General features: G+C 39.4%; 1 protein-coding gene across 2 annotated transcripts in view; it reads right to left on the bottom strand.

Annotated features, from left to right (window-relative positions):
- LOC137264867 (peroxisome proliferator-activated receptor gamma coactivator 1-alpha-like) overlaps positions 1-14,501 on the bottom strand; it is a 38,265-nt gene that overhangs the window by 4,877 nt on the left and 18,887 nt on the right. Inside the window, exons 2-13 of one of the 2 annotated variants that reach the window (XM_067800210.1) lie at positions 13,340-13,386; positions 10,782-10,824; positions 10,060-10,147; positions 7,684-7,731; positions 7,183-7,264; positions 6,655-6,695; positions 5,145-6,192; positions 3,066-3,245; positions 2,840-2,921; positions 1,348-1,469; positions 1,159-1,217; positions 91-177 (exon numbers count right to left, since the gene is read on the bottom strand). In XM_067800210.1, the coding sequence (XP_067656311.1) occupies positions 91-177; positions 1,159-1,217; positions 1,348-1,469; positions 2,840-2,921; positions 3,066-3,245; positions 5,145-6,192; positions 6,655-6,695; positions 7,183-7,264; positions 7,684-7,731; positions 10,060-10,147; positions 10,782-10,784 (1,840 nt within the window). In that variant the 5' untranslated portion in view covers positions 10,785-10,824; positions 13,340-13,386. The remainder of the gene's footprint in view (positions 1-90; positions 178-1,158; positions 1,218-1,347; positions 1,470-2,839; positions 2,922-3,065; positions 3,246-5,144; positions 6,193-6,654; positions 6,696-7,182; positions 7,265-7,683; positions 7,732-10,059; positions 10,148-10,781; positions 10,825-13,339; positions 13,387-14,501) is intronic. The other variant, XM_067800211.1, reaches the window with a different exon arrangement.

The following is a 14,501-nucleotide window of genomic DNA, read 5'->3' on the forward strand; positions in this document are numbered from 1 at the left end:
TTAGAAGGTAAAAATCATAATAATTAGGGAGAAACAGTAAGGGTAGGCACCTCTGCTCCCCCCAGAACAAGGTGTGTCTCTAACACTTACCTAGATCTGCATAGTCTGTATCACAGAACTGGCGCCTCCCTCCAAAACACAAGTCGAACGTTTTCTCTCCAGGAATCATGTTGCCTTCTGTAACACAAACAAAACATCCAGAATCTGATCAGATCAGTGAATGACAGGATACTAGTGGAAATATACCAGGGAACAATACCAAACCTGAAACAGCCAGTTTAAATGTATTCTCATACTGACTATAATTACAGCTAGAATGGACTCGCTATTGTCAGAAATCACAAATTTAAGGACAAACTTGATACTATCTTAATAGCATGTTGCATTTTCATTTGTGATGCAATAAGAAGAGGCCCAGACGAGGTGCATATCCAGTTAAAATATGCACAGAATTTCCAATTAAGAACTGAAAAATATTTTTTGCATACCAGTAATGCATTTAAATGCTAGATACCTTAGAACGTTTAAAACATGTGTGCGGACTATATTGATAACAATCGAGTGATAAGAAAGAAACTGATTGCTATCAAGTTGTACAGCTAGTATAGGACTAGTGTTGCACTATCAGTACAGGATGAATGTTGTACTGTCAGTAAAGGACTAGTGCTGTACTGCCAGTATAGAAGTAGTGTTGTACTGTTCATACAGGACTAGTGTTGTATTGTCAGTTTGGATGACTGTTGTACTGTGAGGTACAGGATGAGTGATTGTTTATGAAATCATTTCCTTTATCTTTAAGTTAGTTTTTGATTAGTAATGACACGAGGCAGTACATACCTACTGAGAAAACTTACTCTGACATATACTTAGCTGAGTAAAATCACTGAAAATAGCCACATATTTGAAAACAGTGTGTATCGGAAAATGAAACACCCACTCAACATTCACAATACCCACTTCCCAAGAATACACTGGGTACAGAACTCACATAAGCTAAATGTTATCTGGTGCTCCATGAAAAGCATGTGTGTGATGTCATTGTATGTTGCGTTAGATGATATGATTTGTAAATCAGTCATGTGAAGTTTTCAATGCATTTGGGTTCCTATCATTAATAATCTGTGGCAATGAAATTATGATAAATCTCAAACAACGTACGTTCTATTGCAGCATAAGCATCACAGGTGTAGTTGAAGGTCACAAATCCATAATTGTCACTGAAAGAACAAGAAATATACAGTGAGCAGATCAGCTATTTAGTTTAACAGTGCTCTAAAGAGATCTTGATGTTTCAAACAAAGTGAAAGAGTTGTCAGATGTTACTGAGTAAATTAGTGGAACACTTACCCATACTCCCTGAAGTGGACACTGACATCCTCAATCTCCCCAAACCTCCCAAATCTCCTCCTCAGTTCCCTCCTTGTGTAGCCATCGGGTATCTTCCCAACGTACACAATCCGTCTCTCTTCCTGTACAGCAGACCGACAGAAGCTTGTAAGTATTTCAGGCCATACGACCTTAAGTACAGCTGTTTCATATTTTCATATTGTACAGTCATGTGGATATACAAATATACATACACATATTACTGTCTAATTTTAAGGTATACTAAAATGGGTTTTACTAAATGTGTACTTCTTGAATTTAACAGGTTTTACATTTGTTGTTAATCTTTGTACACAGCTGAGATCATAGGGAGGAACCAGGTTCTAAGAAACCGGTAATGTTTACAAATGAGAAGAACATGAATTTCATCCTTGACATAGCCTTCATTACATAAATTGCATAAACTTATTTATTGTGTAGTGATACTCGCATAAACTTATTTATTGTGTAGTGATACTCGTAATTCACAGAATGCTCTTCTTCATGTTATAACCTGTAGTTCGGTTATATACTTTCCGGGAACAAGTAATGATTTTATATTTGCATAGTGACAGAATCTTGATATTTGGCAGTGCCAGTTTTGTGCAAATATATCGCTTAATCTTTGCTTAATGATAAAGGTAAACAACTTATCATTTCCAACATTTGAGACATCCAAACAAGGGCAAAGCCAGACATCGAAAGAATATTTCTTAGAGACACCCAAGAATCTTTCTCACTATCATCCAATCCTTTTAACATGTTATAACATTGAGCGGTAAATCTATTTGTATTTGTACGCTTTATCCAATATTTGACAGTTCTCAACTGTGATGCTACAAAGAGACCAGTGCGACCAGTTTCTCCTAAAACAGCTTTGTTAGAGGCATATTTACCAAAACCTGAGAAACGTTTAAAACATAAACGGTGAATTATTTTGAGGGAAACATTATATTTAAGTCCCCATATTTCGGAACCATATACGAGAATTAGAATTAGCAGTACATTTGGATTAAAGGTAACATGTTTGCCCCCCAAATTGTGGATTTCCGAAATTGTCAAAAAGGGACGAAAGGGATTAACAAACACTCAAATGATAGCCCTGACCTGAAGGTCTGACAGAAAATCTATTCACCATACTGATCGTCAAAACTTTTTTGCAATGACTGTGCACAATGACTTCCTGGTATTCTGTGACGTTTGAACCATTCACTCGACCAATGATTGTTGTGTAATGCTGAATACAGCAAAATTCCGGCTATATGGCAGTCACCAGCTAATATTTGTGGACAAGATAATGAGAACAAAAACTATCCACTAGAGCTTCCAGTCAAAGTCACTGTACCTGACCAAGTGATGAGTTTGGTCATAACGGATTGCTGAGCACATGGAATTTCAACAAGGTAGTTGACCTATATATAACAAGGTAGTTGACCTATATATAGCAAGGTAGTAGGGAAACAGAAACACTTACAATCTGCCGATTCTTCTCTTCTTCCCTCTTACTCTGACGTGCCAAGCGCCTTCTTTCAAATGACCTTGACCGTGAACGAGACCTGAAAGACAGGACATGCATATACTCAATCTTTCAAGATTAAACAGAAAATTATCACACTGCATACAAACAGAAGATACTTACAAGATTAAATATAGTTCTCTGAAATGATTTATTCATCTCATCTCAGACCAATTAAAACTACCTTGCCCAATTTCTATTTCGGCAGCGAGACCTTGAGTGTGAACGGTGGCGAGATCGGGAACGAGACCTGTATGACCGATAAGAACGTGACCTTGGTCTTGACCTTGACCTAGAACGTGAATATGACCTGGACCTTGATCTTGACCTGGACCTAGATGAGGACTTGGATCTGGACCGTGACCTGTGAAAAGAAAACTTGAGTCAGCAAATATTCTTTCTTAAGGCCAGACACGGCACCTTAAATTGACATGTTTGCTTCAATCTATCAAAATCGAGATTTTGATTTTTTTCATTTATTTAACACATGTACTTCGCGATACAACATGCTGTTTTCGATATAATGTCTTTAAATTTGATATAAACCCCTAAAAACATCATCATATCTGTGGAAATAGTTAAATATGTGTGTAATCAAACTCTGAAAAGACTGATCTTTCACCCGTAACCACGACCCTCTAGCGTAAACGAACCCATTCATGTTATACATCGCTAGAAAGCTGATCATTTCCGCCATGTTGCTGGTCAAAAACATTCTAAAAATAGACATTCCACGTGCGGATATCTTCACTTTCCTGCGATGGGTATTCTGTACGAAAACATCCTTATAAGGCAAAGTATCCCACAGTGCAGCATTCGGCAAGGCGAAATGTCCCACAATGCACCATTCGGCAAGGCGAAATGTCCCACAATGCACCATTCGGCAATCTTCGTTACTTCCTTATATGGCAAAACGTATCCCACAATGCACCATTCGGCAAATCAACAAAACTTCGCCCTTTCCCGGTAGCATTCAAAATGGCGTCTGCTTAGCGAAAATATTGACTGAGAAACGTCGTATTTGAGATATTCTTGACTAACAGTTGTTGTATTCTGTAAAAATGAGATTAACAAAGTCAAAGCACGGCTACGTGAAGAATACGAAGCGCAGTTGCCGCAGATATGCTTCAAATACAGTGTCAGCGGTGCGACAAGTGTTGACAGCGCAATCAAGCTTGTGTTAGATTCTGACAGCTTTGACATTTTCGATGCATCGGAAACATGTAGGGACCACGCCTTTGAGGAAAACATTCCACAGGAGCCTTTGAAGGTAAGAATGGATATTCACGTATAAAACTTTCAAAATTTAAATCTTTTGAAAACCCTCGATCTCATTTCTGTGACAATGTATGTCAAACTGATCGATCATACCAATGGGTGCGAAGGGACCGAGTTTGTGTTGTGGCAACTAAGTAATGTGAACTGGATTTTAATTTTTTTTTATTTTATTTTTTTTGTATATGAATTGTTTCATGTATTTGGAATACGTCCCTTCAGTAAAGTGAGATTTTGAATGTGTTTGTCTGGTGTCAAAGTAGAAAAAACCATGACCAAACTTATTTCCTCATTTTCTCCATATACGTCTTTAGCGATCTTAGTGCACATAGTTCTCGGTTGTTAATCACCCAATTTGAATGAAATTTTGTGTACATATAGGCAGTTGATTACTTTATGCAATAACAGAGAGACTTTTTAAATTTTCTTCCCCAATTTCTTTTTAAAAAATAAAATATGAGTGAAAAATCAACTCCAAAAAGTGATGTTTTTAAAACAAAATTTCAAATAACATAAGTCTTTTTTAAATATTTTCTCTCTGTTATTGCACCCTACACACCCAAAGCTATGATGTAAAGTAGATATCTTTACTAGTTTTAGAGAAAAACTTTCACTAAGTTTCATCATTTTTCAGGCTTTCGGCGGCCATCTTGGACGTTTCCATGGCAACCAGTGGCATCATCACCTGGAAAAGACTCTTTATCAATTGTTAACATGTCATGTATACCTCTAAGTTGAAACTAATTAAACCTAAGAAATACGTCATAAGCATTTTGTCATATTTGAGGTGCAGTGTCTGGCCTTAACACACTCAAACACAGGAATATCTTCTTTTCAGGTTTCTTCACAAGCTTTGAAATGCTCAGTGGGTGAAATTCTAGGAAAGAATAAAGGAACACTTGTACTTTCAGGCTTCCATGAGTATATGTCCAAACAAAAACAACAACTTGAAAACAAACTGAGAAGGATACAAAAAAGCATCAAATACCTGCTAGAGTTACTTGAAGATCCAGATGCTGATGAATAAGAATGTCTTCGACGACATGAACGATGTCTTGACCTTGATCTTGAATATGACCTTGACCTTGATCTAGAATATGACCTTGACTGTGACCTTGACCTAGAGCGAGACCTGGATGAGCTCTGCTTCCTGGGTTTTTTGGCACATGGATAAGCATCTAAGTCCTCCAAGTCGTAAGTCTCATGTTCGCCCTGATCGTAGCGTGTACTGTTCGTAAAACAACTGTAATAAGCAGGGAGCTTGTCAAAAACACCTGGTTCATTCCTTGATGGTGACGAGTCCCTAGCTATGAAGTCCTCCCTTCGAATGCCACTCTGTTGCCCTGGTTGCTTATCCTTCTTTGGTGGTTTGACTGGCTTCGACAACGTTGTGAAATATGCAGGAATTTTATCGAAATACCGATCAGAATCATGACCAGGGCTTCCGCGTTTTCTATAATTTTTTCGTGACCTATCACTTGTTTTGAACTCATTTTGTCTATTTTTCATTCCAGAGTTGGAATCTTTGCTATGTTCTATCTGGATGGCTACTGGGCTCTCTGGCACTTCCCCATCCTCCAACTCAACTGACTGACTCATGACAAGATCATTGTTCAACTCTCCTGTGTCCCCTGCATCAATCACCACTTCATTCACATGCTCATTCACGTTCACTATGATGTCAGGGGAGACATAGCCACTCGACTGAGAGTCCGACTTGTCAAGGTCAACTTTGTCTTGTTTCGGGGACACTATAGGAGAGTTCACACAGTAATCATGATCAAAGATATGGTCAAAGTAATCACTGTTAACGTCAGGTTTCGAAGCAGAACTCAATGGTATGTCAGACACCACCTCAGAGGTAGCTGTACTGTTATTAAGTTCGGCCTGTGAGCCTCCATTTGATGTTTTCCCAGGTGACTGGCCCTTCAGTTTAGATGGGAGGAGGGTGGGAAGCATGATTGCTAATTTCCGTTTCCTCTTGGCACGGATTCTGGCCAGGACCTCTGGTGGTGGCGTGGCCGGCGGAGTTATAGCTGCAACAATAACAACTGGATAAAAAAAATTTCCCAAACAAAGTGAGGGAGTACGATTCGACAATAGCAATATTCTATCAAAATCAATGCAGAGAACAGCATAAATAGGCTTCTAACAATGTTCTCATGAGCAAATGGCGGCAGGGTTCGTAATGACAAAATTCACTCTTCTAACTTCAACTGTTACAGTAACTTACACGTAGAAACTTAATACTTGTCAAATGAAACACTTCGGTTTTGCTAGATCATATTTATGAAAAGTTCTCCAATTTCAATTATGATGTGTGTGTAGTTGAGGACACACGACAGACACAACGCATGTGGTCGTCTTCAGATGTGATTTTATGGGAAAGATGGAACAGTGGCTGGGAATCTGATTCATGAACACTTGTCATTTAACATCACTTTATTTGAAAAGTAACAATAACGATGGTAACCAAAGACTCACAAAGCACAACTAACCTGGACTGTTGCATTCTTGTGCTTTAATTTGTGCAGGTTTTCTAGAAAAGAATGCATGAATTGTGTTAAAATGAAACTAACAAGAACACACACAAGCATCTACATAACATGAAGTCTCTTATTTCTAATCACTGTAAGGTTGTTTATCTGCCTGTGGCTTTGATTTCCAAAGCAGGTACTAAAAACACCTGCAATCATAGATGTACTGCTTCATCAACTTATTAGTTTGCATATCTGCCTGCCTTCGTTTTCCAATCAAGTGCTCCATTTCTCAAAGCGATCGTAGGACGACAGTCATAAGTCTAAATTACAGTACGGGAGTTATGATCATCTTGGCATTATGATTGCTTTAAGGAACACCTGTGATCTCAAACTGGTAGACATACAGCTACAGGGTAAGAGCAGTGACATCTCAAACCTCTATCACTGACTACTGCAACCAGACAGAACACTGCACATACCCCCTGTCTTGAGTTTCAAAGGTGTACCAGTTTTATACCCACAGAACAGACAGAACCAATGACTTACACTTTGATAACTGGTGGCTTTGGTTCTTCTGGTTCTGCTTCAGTTTCTGGAGGAGTTGCTGTACCATCTAGAGACTGTGATGCTGAGTACAACCAACCAGTCGTTAGAAACTACTGACGCAGTAATCACACACAAGCATATTTCAGAACAGTTGTCAATTTATAGCAAGGGCATTATAAAAACACAAATACTGGATTAGAAGTTAGCCTCATAGCTGTCTTAGCGCTAAATTAGTCACAAGTGCCATACGTTATCATTAACTTACAACTATCTTAGCGCTAAGATAATTTTGAAAATCTAGGCTCAAGGCTCCTAATACAGTAACATCACATAAGAATGGGTGGCTAAATGTCTCAGCAATAACTAGTGGTAACACGCACTACAGTAAAGGACAATCCGATTTATCCACGACAGATAAACTATACAATATAAACTGGGCTGTCTTGACTTGTTTTGAGCAGTATTTATCATGATCGAATCATCAACGGATATGCAACTTACCCTCTTCAAACTGGGTCAGTAAGCTGGACAGATCTTCAGCTTCAATGCCTGCAACAGAAGGAAAGTCAGTGTGCGTAACTACTGCTAGTCTTAACAATCATGTGAGTAGGTTTAGTTCTATGCAGCACTCAGCAATATTTCAGCTATATGGCGGCAGTCTGTAAATAATAGAATCTGGACCAGACAATCCAGTGATCAACAGCATTAGCATCGATCTATGCAACTGGGAACCAATGACATGTCACAACCAAGTCAATGAGCCTGACAACCCGATCCCTTCAGTCACCTCTTACGACAAGCATAGTTGCCTTGTATGGCAAGCATGGGTTGCTGAAGGCCTATTCTACCCCGGACCATCACAGGTAAGATGTAAGGTAAGCATGTAGGTGAGCTTGAATGGGATGTTGATATTGGGTCCATTGCACTCACACCTTTACATATCATGTATACAGATTTGTGCATGTGTATGCGAGTGGCTGATTGTACTAGTGTGTGCCTAGTTTTTCGAATCCTTCGCGTTAAGATAGTCGCAAGCTACTGATAAACAGATATAAGATGATCCACAACCTGACAAATGACCCCAATTTGCATACTTGGGAATGCCCCACAGAACGATCCACTTGAAACAAGAGGGAGACAGGTTGTCTGATAAATATCGAGAAGTTCATTTACCCCTTGCGTTTCACGCATGAATTGTTATAGCACACTCGATTTGGGAACAGGTACAATCCCAACGAATTGAATCAACACAATATACTGAGCAAATGTGTTTAGGACCACCGATCCATTTCACGAAGCAAATGACATTTTCCTGGGGTTTTTTTTAACAAAATTGTTGAATATCTAAAATGCTTGTCAATGCCCCAATCATCTATTTGTCTTCGTCTTAACTAAAGGTCAGCGTGGAATATCAGTATTTTATGCCTGAAATTGCAGTCTTATCATTCAAAGGAATATGCGGTGTTGATTTCATGTCATGGTTAGCATGTATTGCACGTGCATAATCGTCAAGCTACCTGTAGCAGCCAAGTGTACTCGCCCAATTCGGTGTACAAATTCTTGTCACAAATGCGTGTAGTGCGCAGGATCATCTAATATGTGTCTAGCAGTAATGCATAGTACCTAGACTACCTTAGCACACAGAGCCTGGAAGATCTCGGGCCTGAACTAATGCCATCTTATCATGCTTGTTCACAGACACACTATGAGGCACTCTAATATGAATACACCTCCCCCTCACCCCCATTTCCAAGCTGACCAAATCGTCGAAATAACCCCAACATACAAGAACGAGGAAGCAACAAATAATTTTGTGCTGTGGGATTATATGTTGTCGGACTTAATTTGTTTGGGTCTCATGGGTTTTAGGATGCCTCTAAGCAGGCAAGTTACATCACTCACACTGCAAATACTCAAATATTCAAGTCAACGTTGTATTTAGTTCATTCGTTTCCAATGACAACCGTGCAAAAAACAGCCCAACAAGGAAGACGATAACCATTTTGCCACTGAAGACTACACCATACCAACATGTACATCAGAAGAGTTTTAAGAGCCATATCCGTCACTGGTATATATTACACAAGCAAATGGAGAGAGTCGAGTGATCCTGTTAAAGGGTAAGAATTTTAGGAGGCAACACTCTACAACAGCAAATCTAAGCACCTTCAACATGTTCAAAGACAGAATTCCTGAATGACACAATTGTTTTTCCCAACAGTCAATTGACCACACCACTATTTACCATCTGTTACACAACAGCAGCCTACATATAATAAATCCTTGACGAGATTAGGCAATAATCAATATTAGACTAGACTAGCCAACAATCCACACTATTAGTGCACAGGAAGACATCAACTGTACTGCAGAGTTACACTGATGAACTGAGCGAGTGAGTGAGTGAGTTTAGTTTTACGCCGCTTTTAGCAATATTCCAGCAATATCATGGCAGGGGACACCAGAAATTGGGCTTCACACATTGTACCCACTTGGGGAATCGAACCTGGGTCTCAGGCGTGACGAGCGAACACTTTAACTACTAGGCTATCCCACCGCCCCTCTGATGAACTGACCAGCAGACGTTGATGCATAATGTTTAATGCCAGAGTCAGCTATAGAGCTGGGGTCCGTAATAATCAAGTGTGGACCAAACAATCTGCGATCAACAGCATGAGCACTGATCTATACAACTGGGATACAATAACACGTGTCAACCATGTCAGTGAGTGACCACTTCATGTCAGTTGCCTCTTTAATAAAAAACATTAGTCACTGAAGACCAATTCCAACCCAGACATTCTTGGGTGAAAATGCTGCATGAAAGCAGTTATACAATCTGCATCCCAACTAAACAGCAAGTACAATGTAACTTACCTAGAGAGGGGATGTCAAAAGCTGAGCTGTTCGAGTCTTCTGAGAAAGGAACATCTGACCCAAACAAGGCCTCAGCAGTATCCATCATCTGTTCAATGAGGCAAGCAATGATATCATGAATGGTGCAATGAAGCCCTGTAACTTTGCCAAGACAATTAGGAAGATCCAAAGTTATAAGATAACATAGGTTTTTCATTACAGTGGAAACTGTCAACACCAGCATCTGTCAAATCCAGCAAGTTGTCAACACCAGCATAATGTCCAAGGCCCTTCTGTGGTTTGTACATTTATCATCAGTTTTACAATCCAGCACACTGTCTAAAACAGATGATTTCTTCAGTCCTAATGAGTGCCGGATTAGACAGGTTCCACTGTATTTAAAGATATCCGAAGATGCCATGATTCATATGTCAAGGCAAATTGACTGTACAACAGACTTCTATACAAACTATCATTTGTCATAAGTGACTACATATTGTCACTTAAATCCAACGTATGAAAAGTTTTGCAAAATCAGAACAGCCAAACACATACAGCACTGTAAAGGAAGTAAAGTGTTGTGGGTGATAAAATGTACTCTCCAGTCAATTCTGACCTCTTATTGAAACACATAGCATATTCATTATAATCACACTCAGCAAGAAACTTGTCTTAAAATATTCGCATTACATCTATAAACATGTACAATTTTTAACGCAGCATTTGCTAAGATGTACACATACCATATTGGTCAACCAGGGAGTATTCGGAATGGCCTGGCCTGCCCTGGAAGGGAATAACAACATTGATGACAACTGGATTAACGGCAATACACATAAACATCAATACATAGTAACAGCAGCCAGCAAGAGAGGCCGACAACAGCAGTTTCGGCTGACTTACTCACACAATACTGTACACAGCTGTTGGGGTATGCACAGAATTACACATTTCAGAATACATGTAATACAGAAAATGTTGAAATGGTTTTTATTTTTGCTTAACAATGTTTAGAGTTCCTTAGAGCTTCACCAATATTCCAGCCATCTGTAAATCTATACTGCACTACAGACTCATGTCTTTGACATGGCAGTCAGCCATAATTGTTTAACACAACAGGCAGGACTGAGGCCCTATGCTATCAACTAGGTGACTGAGCTGAAATCTCCTGTGATGGAGCATTGAAACTGACTGGATAATCCCATCATCTAGGGGCTATAGGTGCCTTCTTGTTGTAGGTGGCAGATAGTCTATTGTCACATGCAGTAATCCTTCAGGGATTATATGACTACTTAATGCATTAATGAGTTTGGTCAATTTGAGCACTACCCCACCCCAACCTTACCTTCCCAATATTGGCAAATGGCATTATATCCAGTTTGGCATTATAAACCGGGTATTACAATAGGCAGAAAATCTGTTCTGGCAAAAAGATGCCATTATAACCAAGGTAGCACTATAACCAGGGTACCCTGTATATTGTGAAACAAGAAGTGTTTTATGTCCATGTTTATACTATTGGATGCGGGGACCTATTTCACACCACATCTGTATTATTTCTGTCTACAGTAGAATAATGACCTGCTGTTTGGAGAAACGATCACAGCTATGAATAATTTCAAGCAATCGTGTTGAGGTAACTGAATACATACATCACTCACCTCAGTCAGGCCTTGACTAAATATGCAATGTTTATTTATGTCACGTCATGATAAGGCTTTGTGAGTGAGTTTAGCCACATGGAGGCGGTCTGTTAATAATAGAGTCTGGACCAGACAATCCAGTGATCAACAGCATAAGCAGTGATCAGCGCAACTGGGAACCGATAACCTGACCACCAAAACCCGTCAGTTGCCTTCTGGGGAATGCATGAATTGCTGGAGACCTATTCTACCTGGATCTTCACAGGTCTCACGCTTCTTGTAAGTTTATACTAAAACTTACTTTCCACATTACAGATTTTCACTGTTTGTGCATCTGTAAAGGAAGTATAAAATACTCATGCTGCACACTCAAATCTAAGATCTGGATTGCACAATTCTACACAGAGTTGAATGAGCTAATGCCTGGGTACATAGACTTGACAGTGCAACTTTCACTATCACAATAAAAAGAAACAGGTAGAAAAGGTCGTCTCAAAAGCAAAACCTGGACAAGTGTAACAGTCGATGGTAGGGGCCAGACTCGGGCATAGATATATCAAGTAATATATGATAGTCCCTTAGGGGAATTAAACTGAGGAAGTACACGGCAGTTCATAACACTATGAACAGTTTACGAATAATATCCAGTCCTGTTGATCTTCAAGTGGTCATGCTAATGAATATTTTGAGACATTTAATACAAGTCTTTTCAGACACATAAGATGTTAATGAATAGATGAGACATGGTCAACACACATGAAAAAGCAAAAAATCATCTTTGAGATGACCCATTAGACCCCTTGCAGGCCGAACATGAATTTCATGTCTGGTGAGTCGAGGGTCTGTCGTCACACCTGACTGATCTGCTCTGCTCTGCTGTTTTCAGCAGCTAGTCATATTTCTTCTAAGTTTTTGCCGGATTTTCCGAATAAACATGCCTTTCTGGATAACCTCTTACGCATCCCACTGAATGTCCCAGGAATGTCAAATTGAGTTATTTTAGAATATCCTATACAGTTGTGTAAATTCTAGCAGAGTAACACCCTAAAAATGATGGTTTTTTTATTTCTTTAAGCACTTTAAGATCAAAGATGTCACCTCTATTACAGATGCCTGGATTTCAAACTGGTTCACTTTACAGGACACCTAAGAGTCACCAACAATGTCTCATAAATGATGCTAATTAGCACATTTGATATGGCTTGAATGTAGAGTTCAGATCACAAATGATTTGAAGGTATGCAACATTGAGCATGGAAAGTCCTTGGATGAGGTGACTACTTTTGGCAATTTGCCCGATTTTCACATCAAACCTGCCCCTCAGCAAAGCATATCACATGTGGGTACACAGTGGGATAAGTCAAGAGACCATTAACCTTCCAGTTCCAGCGCCTCACACTCACAGGCAGCTTGGGTTATATCTGTGTAACAATGGCACTTTGACCACTATAGTCATCTTGGAATATATTCATCATACAAGTGGACTTTTATCATCATTTTGAAATGTGATCATAAGAAAAAGTGAGCTTGGCCATGTTGACATGTACTCGACTTGCTAAAGTATGTGGTTCTGGGGACTTGAATGGTCCGTCACCAATTTGTTCCAATGTTGTTGATCCAGTTTTTTTATCAGGAAAAAGGACTAAATAAACACTTACCTTAATGTTTAATGTTCTTGGAGAAGTCAGTGAAAATACTTCAAAATCTGAAAGAGGCAGGAAACGTTCAACACTACATATCCTTATCAATCCTCCAGGCCGAGACAAAGCTGAAACTGATGATTCCAGGTACACATAACATGAGAAAACATGACACAGTACCAGCTGTTGGCTATCATACCAAGAATATGCATTAAATGTATGCATTAATTACACACATATGATTACAATGGAGATTTGTACTACATGCTGAACAAATGTGGACTCCATATTCCAAGGTGTGTTACAATAAAGACATGCAGAGGTTGCCGAATTGGGCTGTATGGCCAGTGTAACAGGAAGAACATGCTTAAAGCTACTGGCTGGTGACAAGTGTTATAAAACAGAACTAACAAACAAACCCTGCTTCAAAGCCACTATCAGAGAACAAGAAAAGTTTGACTAAGTTAGATGGTCTGTTCTTCAGTCCCCATAAGACTTTATCAAGGAACAGTTACTAAGTTACTGTTTGCTATCTTTGAGTGAGTGAGTTTAGTTTTATGCCGTTGTTAGCAATATTCCAGCAATATCACAGCAGGGGACACCAGAAAATGGGCTTCACACATTGTACCCACATGAGGAATCGAACCCTGGTCTTCAGCATTACAAGCGGACGCTTTAACCACTGGGCTACCCCACCGCCCTGCTATGTTTGAACATACATAAGTGTACTGACATGTGTTTCTATAAAAGCCAAACAGAATTATACCCTATGATTCAAATGAGCAATCTGGCCATGTCCAGAGTCTCGGTAGTACTAAGAAGGTACTTCAATATTCCTTGGCTATACGTTCAGCCTATAGCAGAATCAACAATGATCATTTCATGAACTAATGGTTAGAAATAATTTTCAACGCTTCTTACTCAACTGTCAATTCATTTAATTACTTCAGTCAAGATACTCTTATAGACGGGGAGGGTTACGATCTGAGACAATCTTGCCCCACGTGGCGTTGGGGAGTCACAACATACCTGTCCTCACTGATAACACTGCTTTACGGATCATAATTGTCAATTCCCCTTCCGGATACAAAACCTAGAATGGCCTCCTGACTATTCAAGTTGTTACATTACAAATCACAAGTTCACCTTGACGCCAATCATACAGATCTGGCACAGAACC

This window comes from Haliotis asinina, chromosome 15 (genome assembly GCF_037392515.1).
Source record: "Haliotis asinina isolate JCU_RB_2024 chromosome 15, JCU_Hal_asi_v2, whole genome shotgun sequence".
Lineage (NCBI taxonomy): Eukaryota > Metazoa > Mollusca > Gastropoda > Lepetellida > Haliotidae > Haliotis > Haliotis asinina.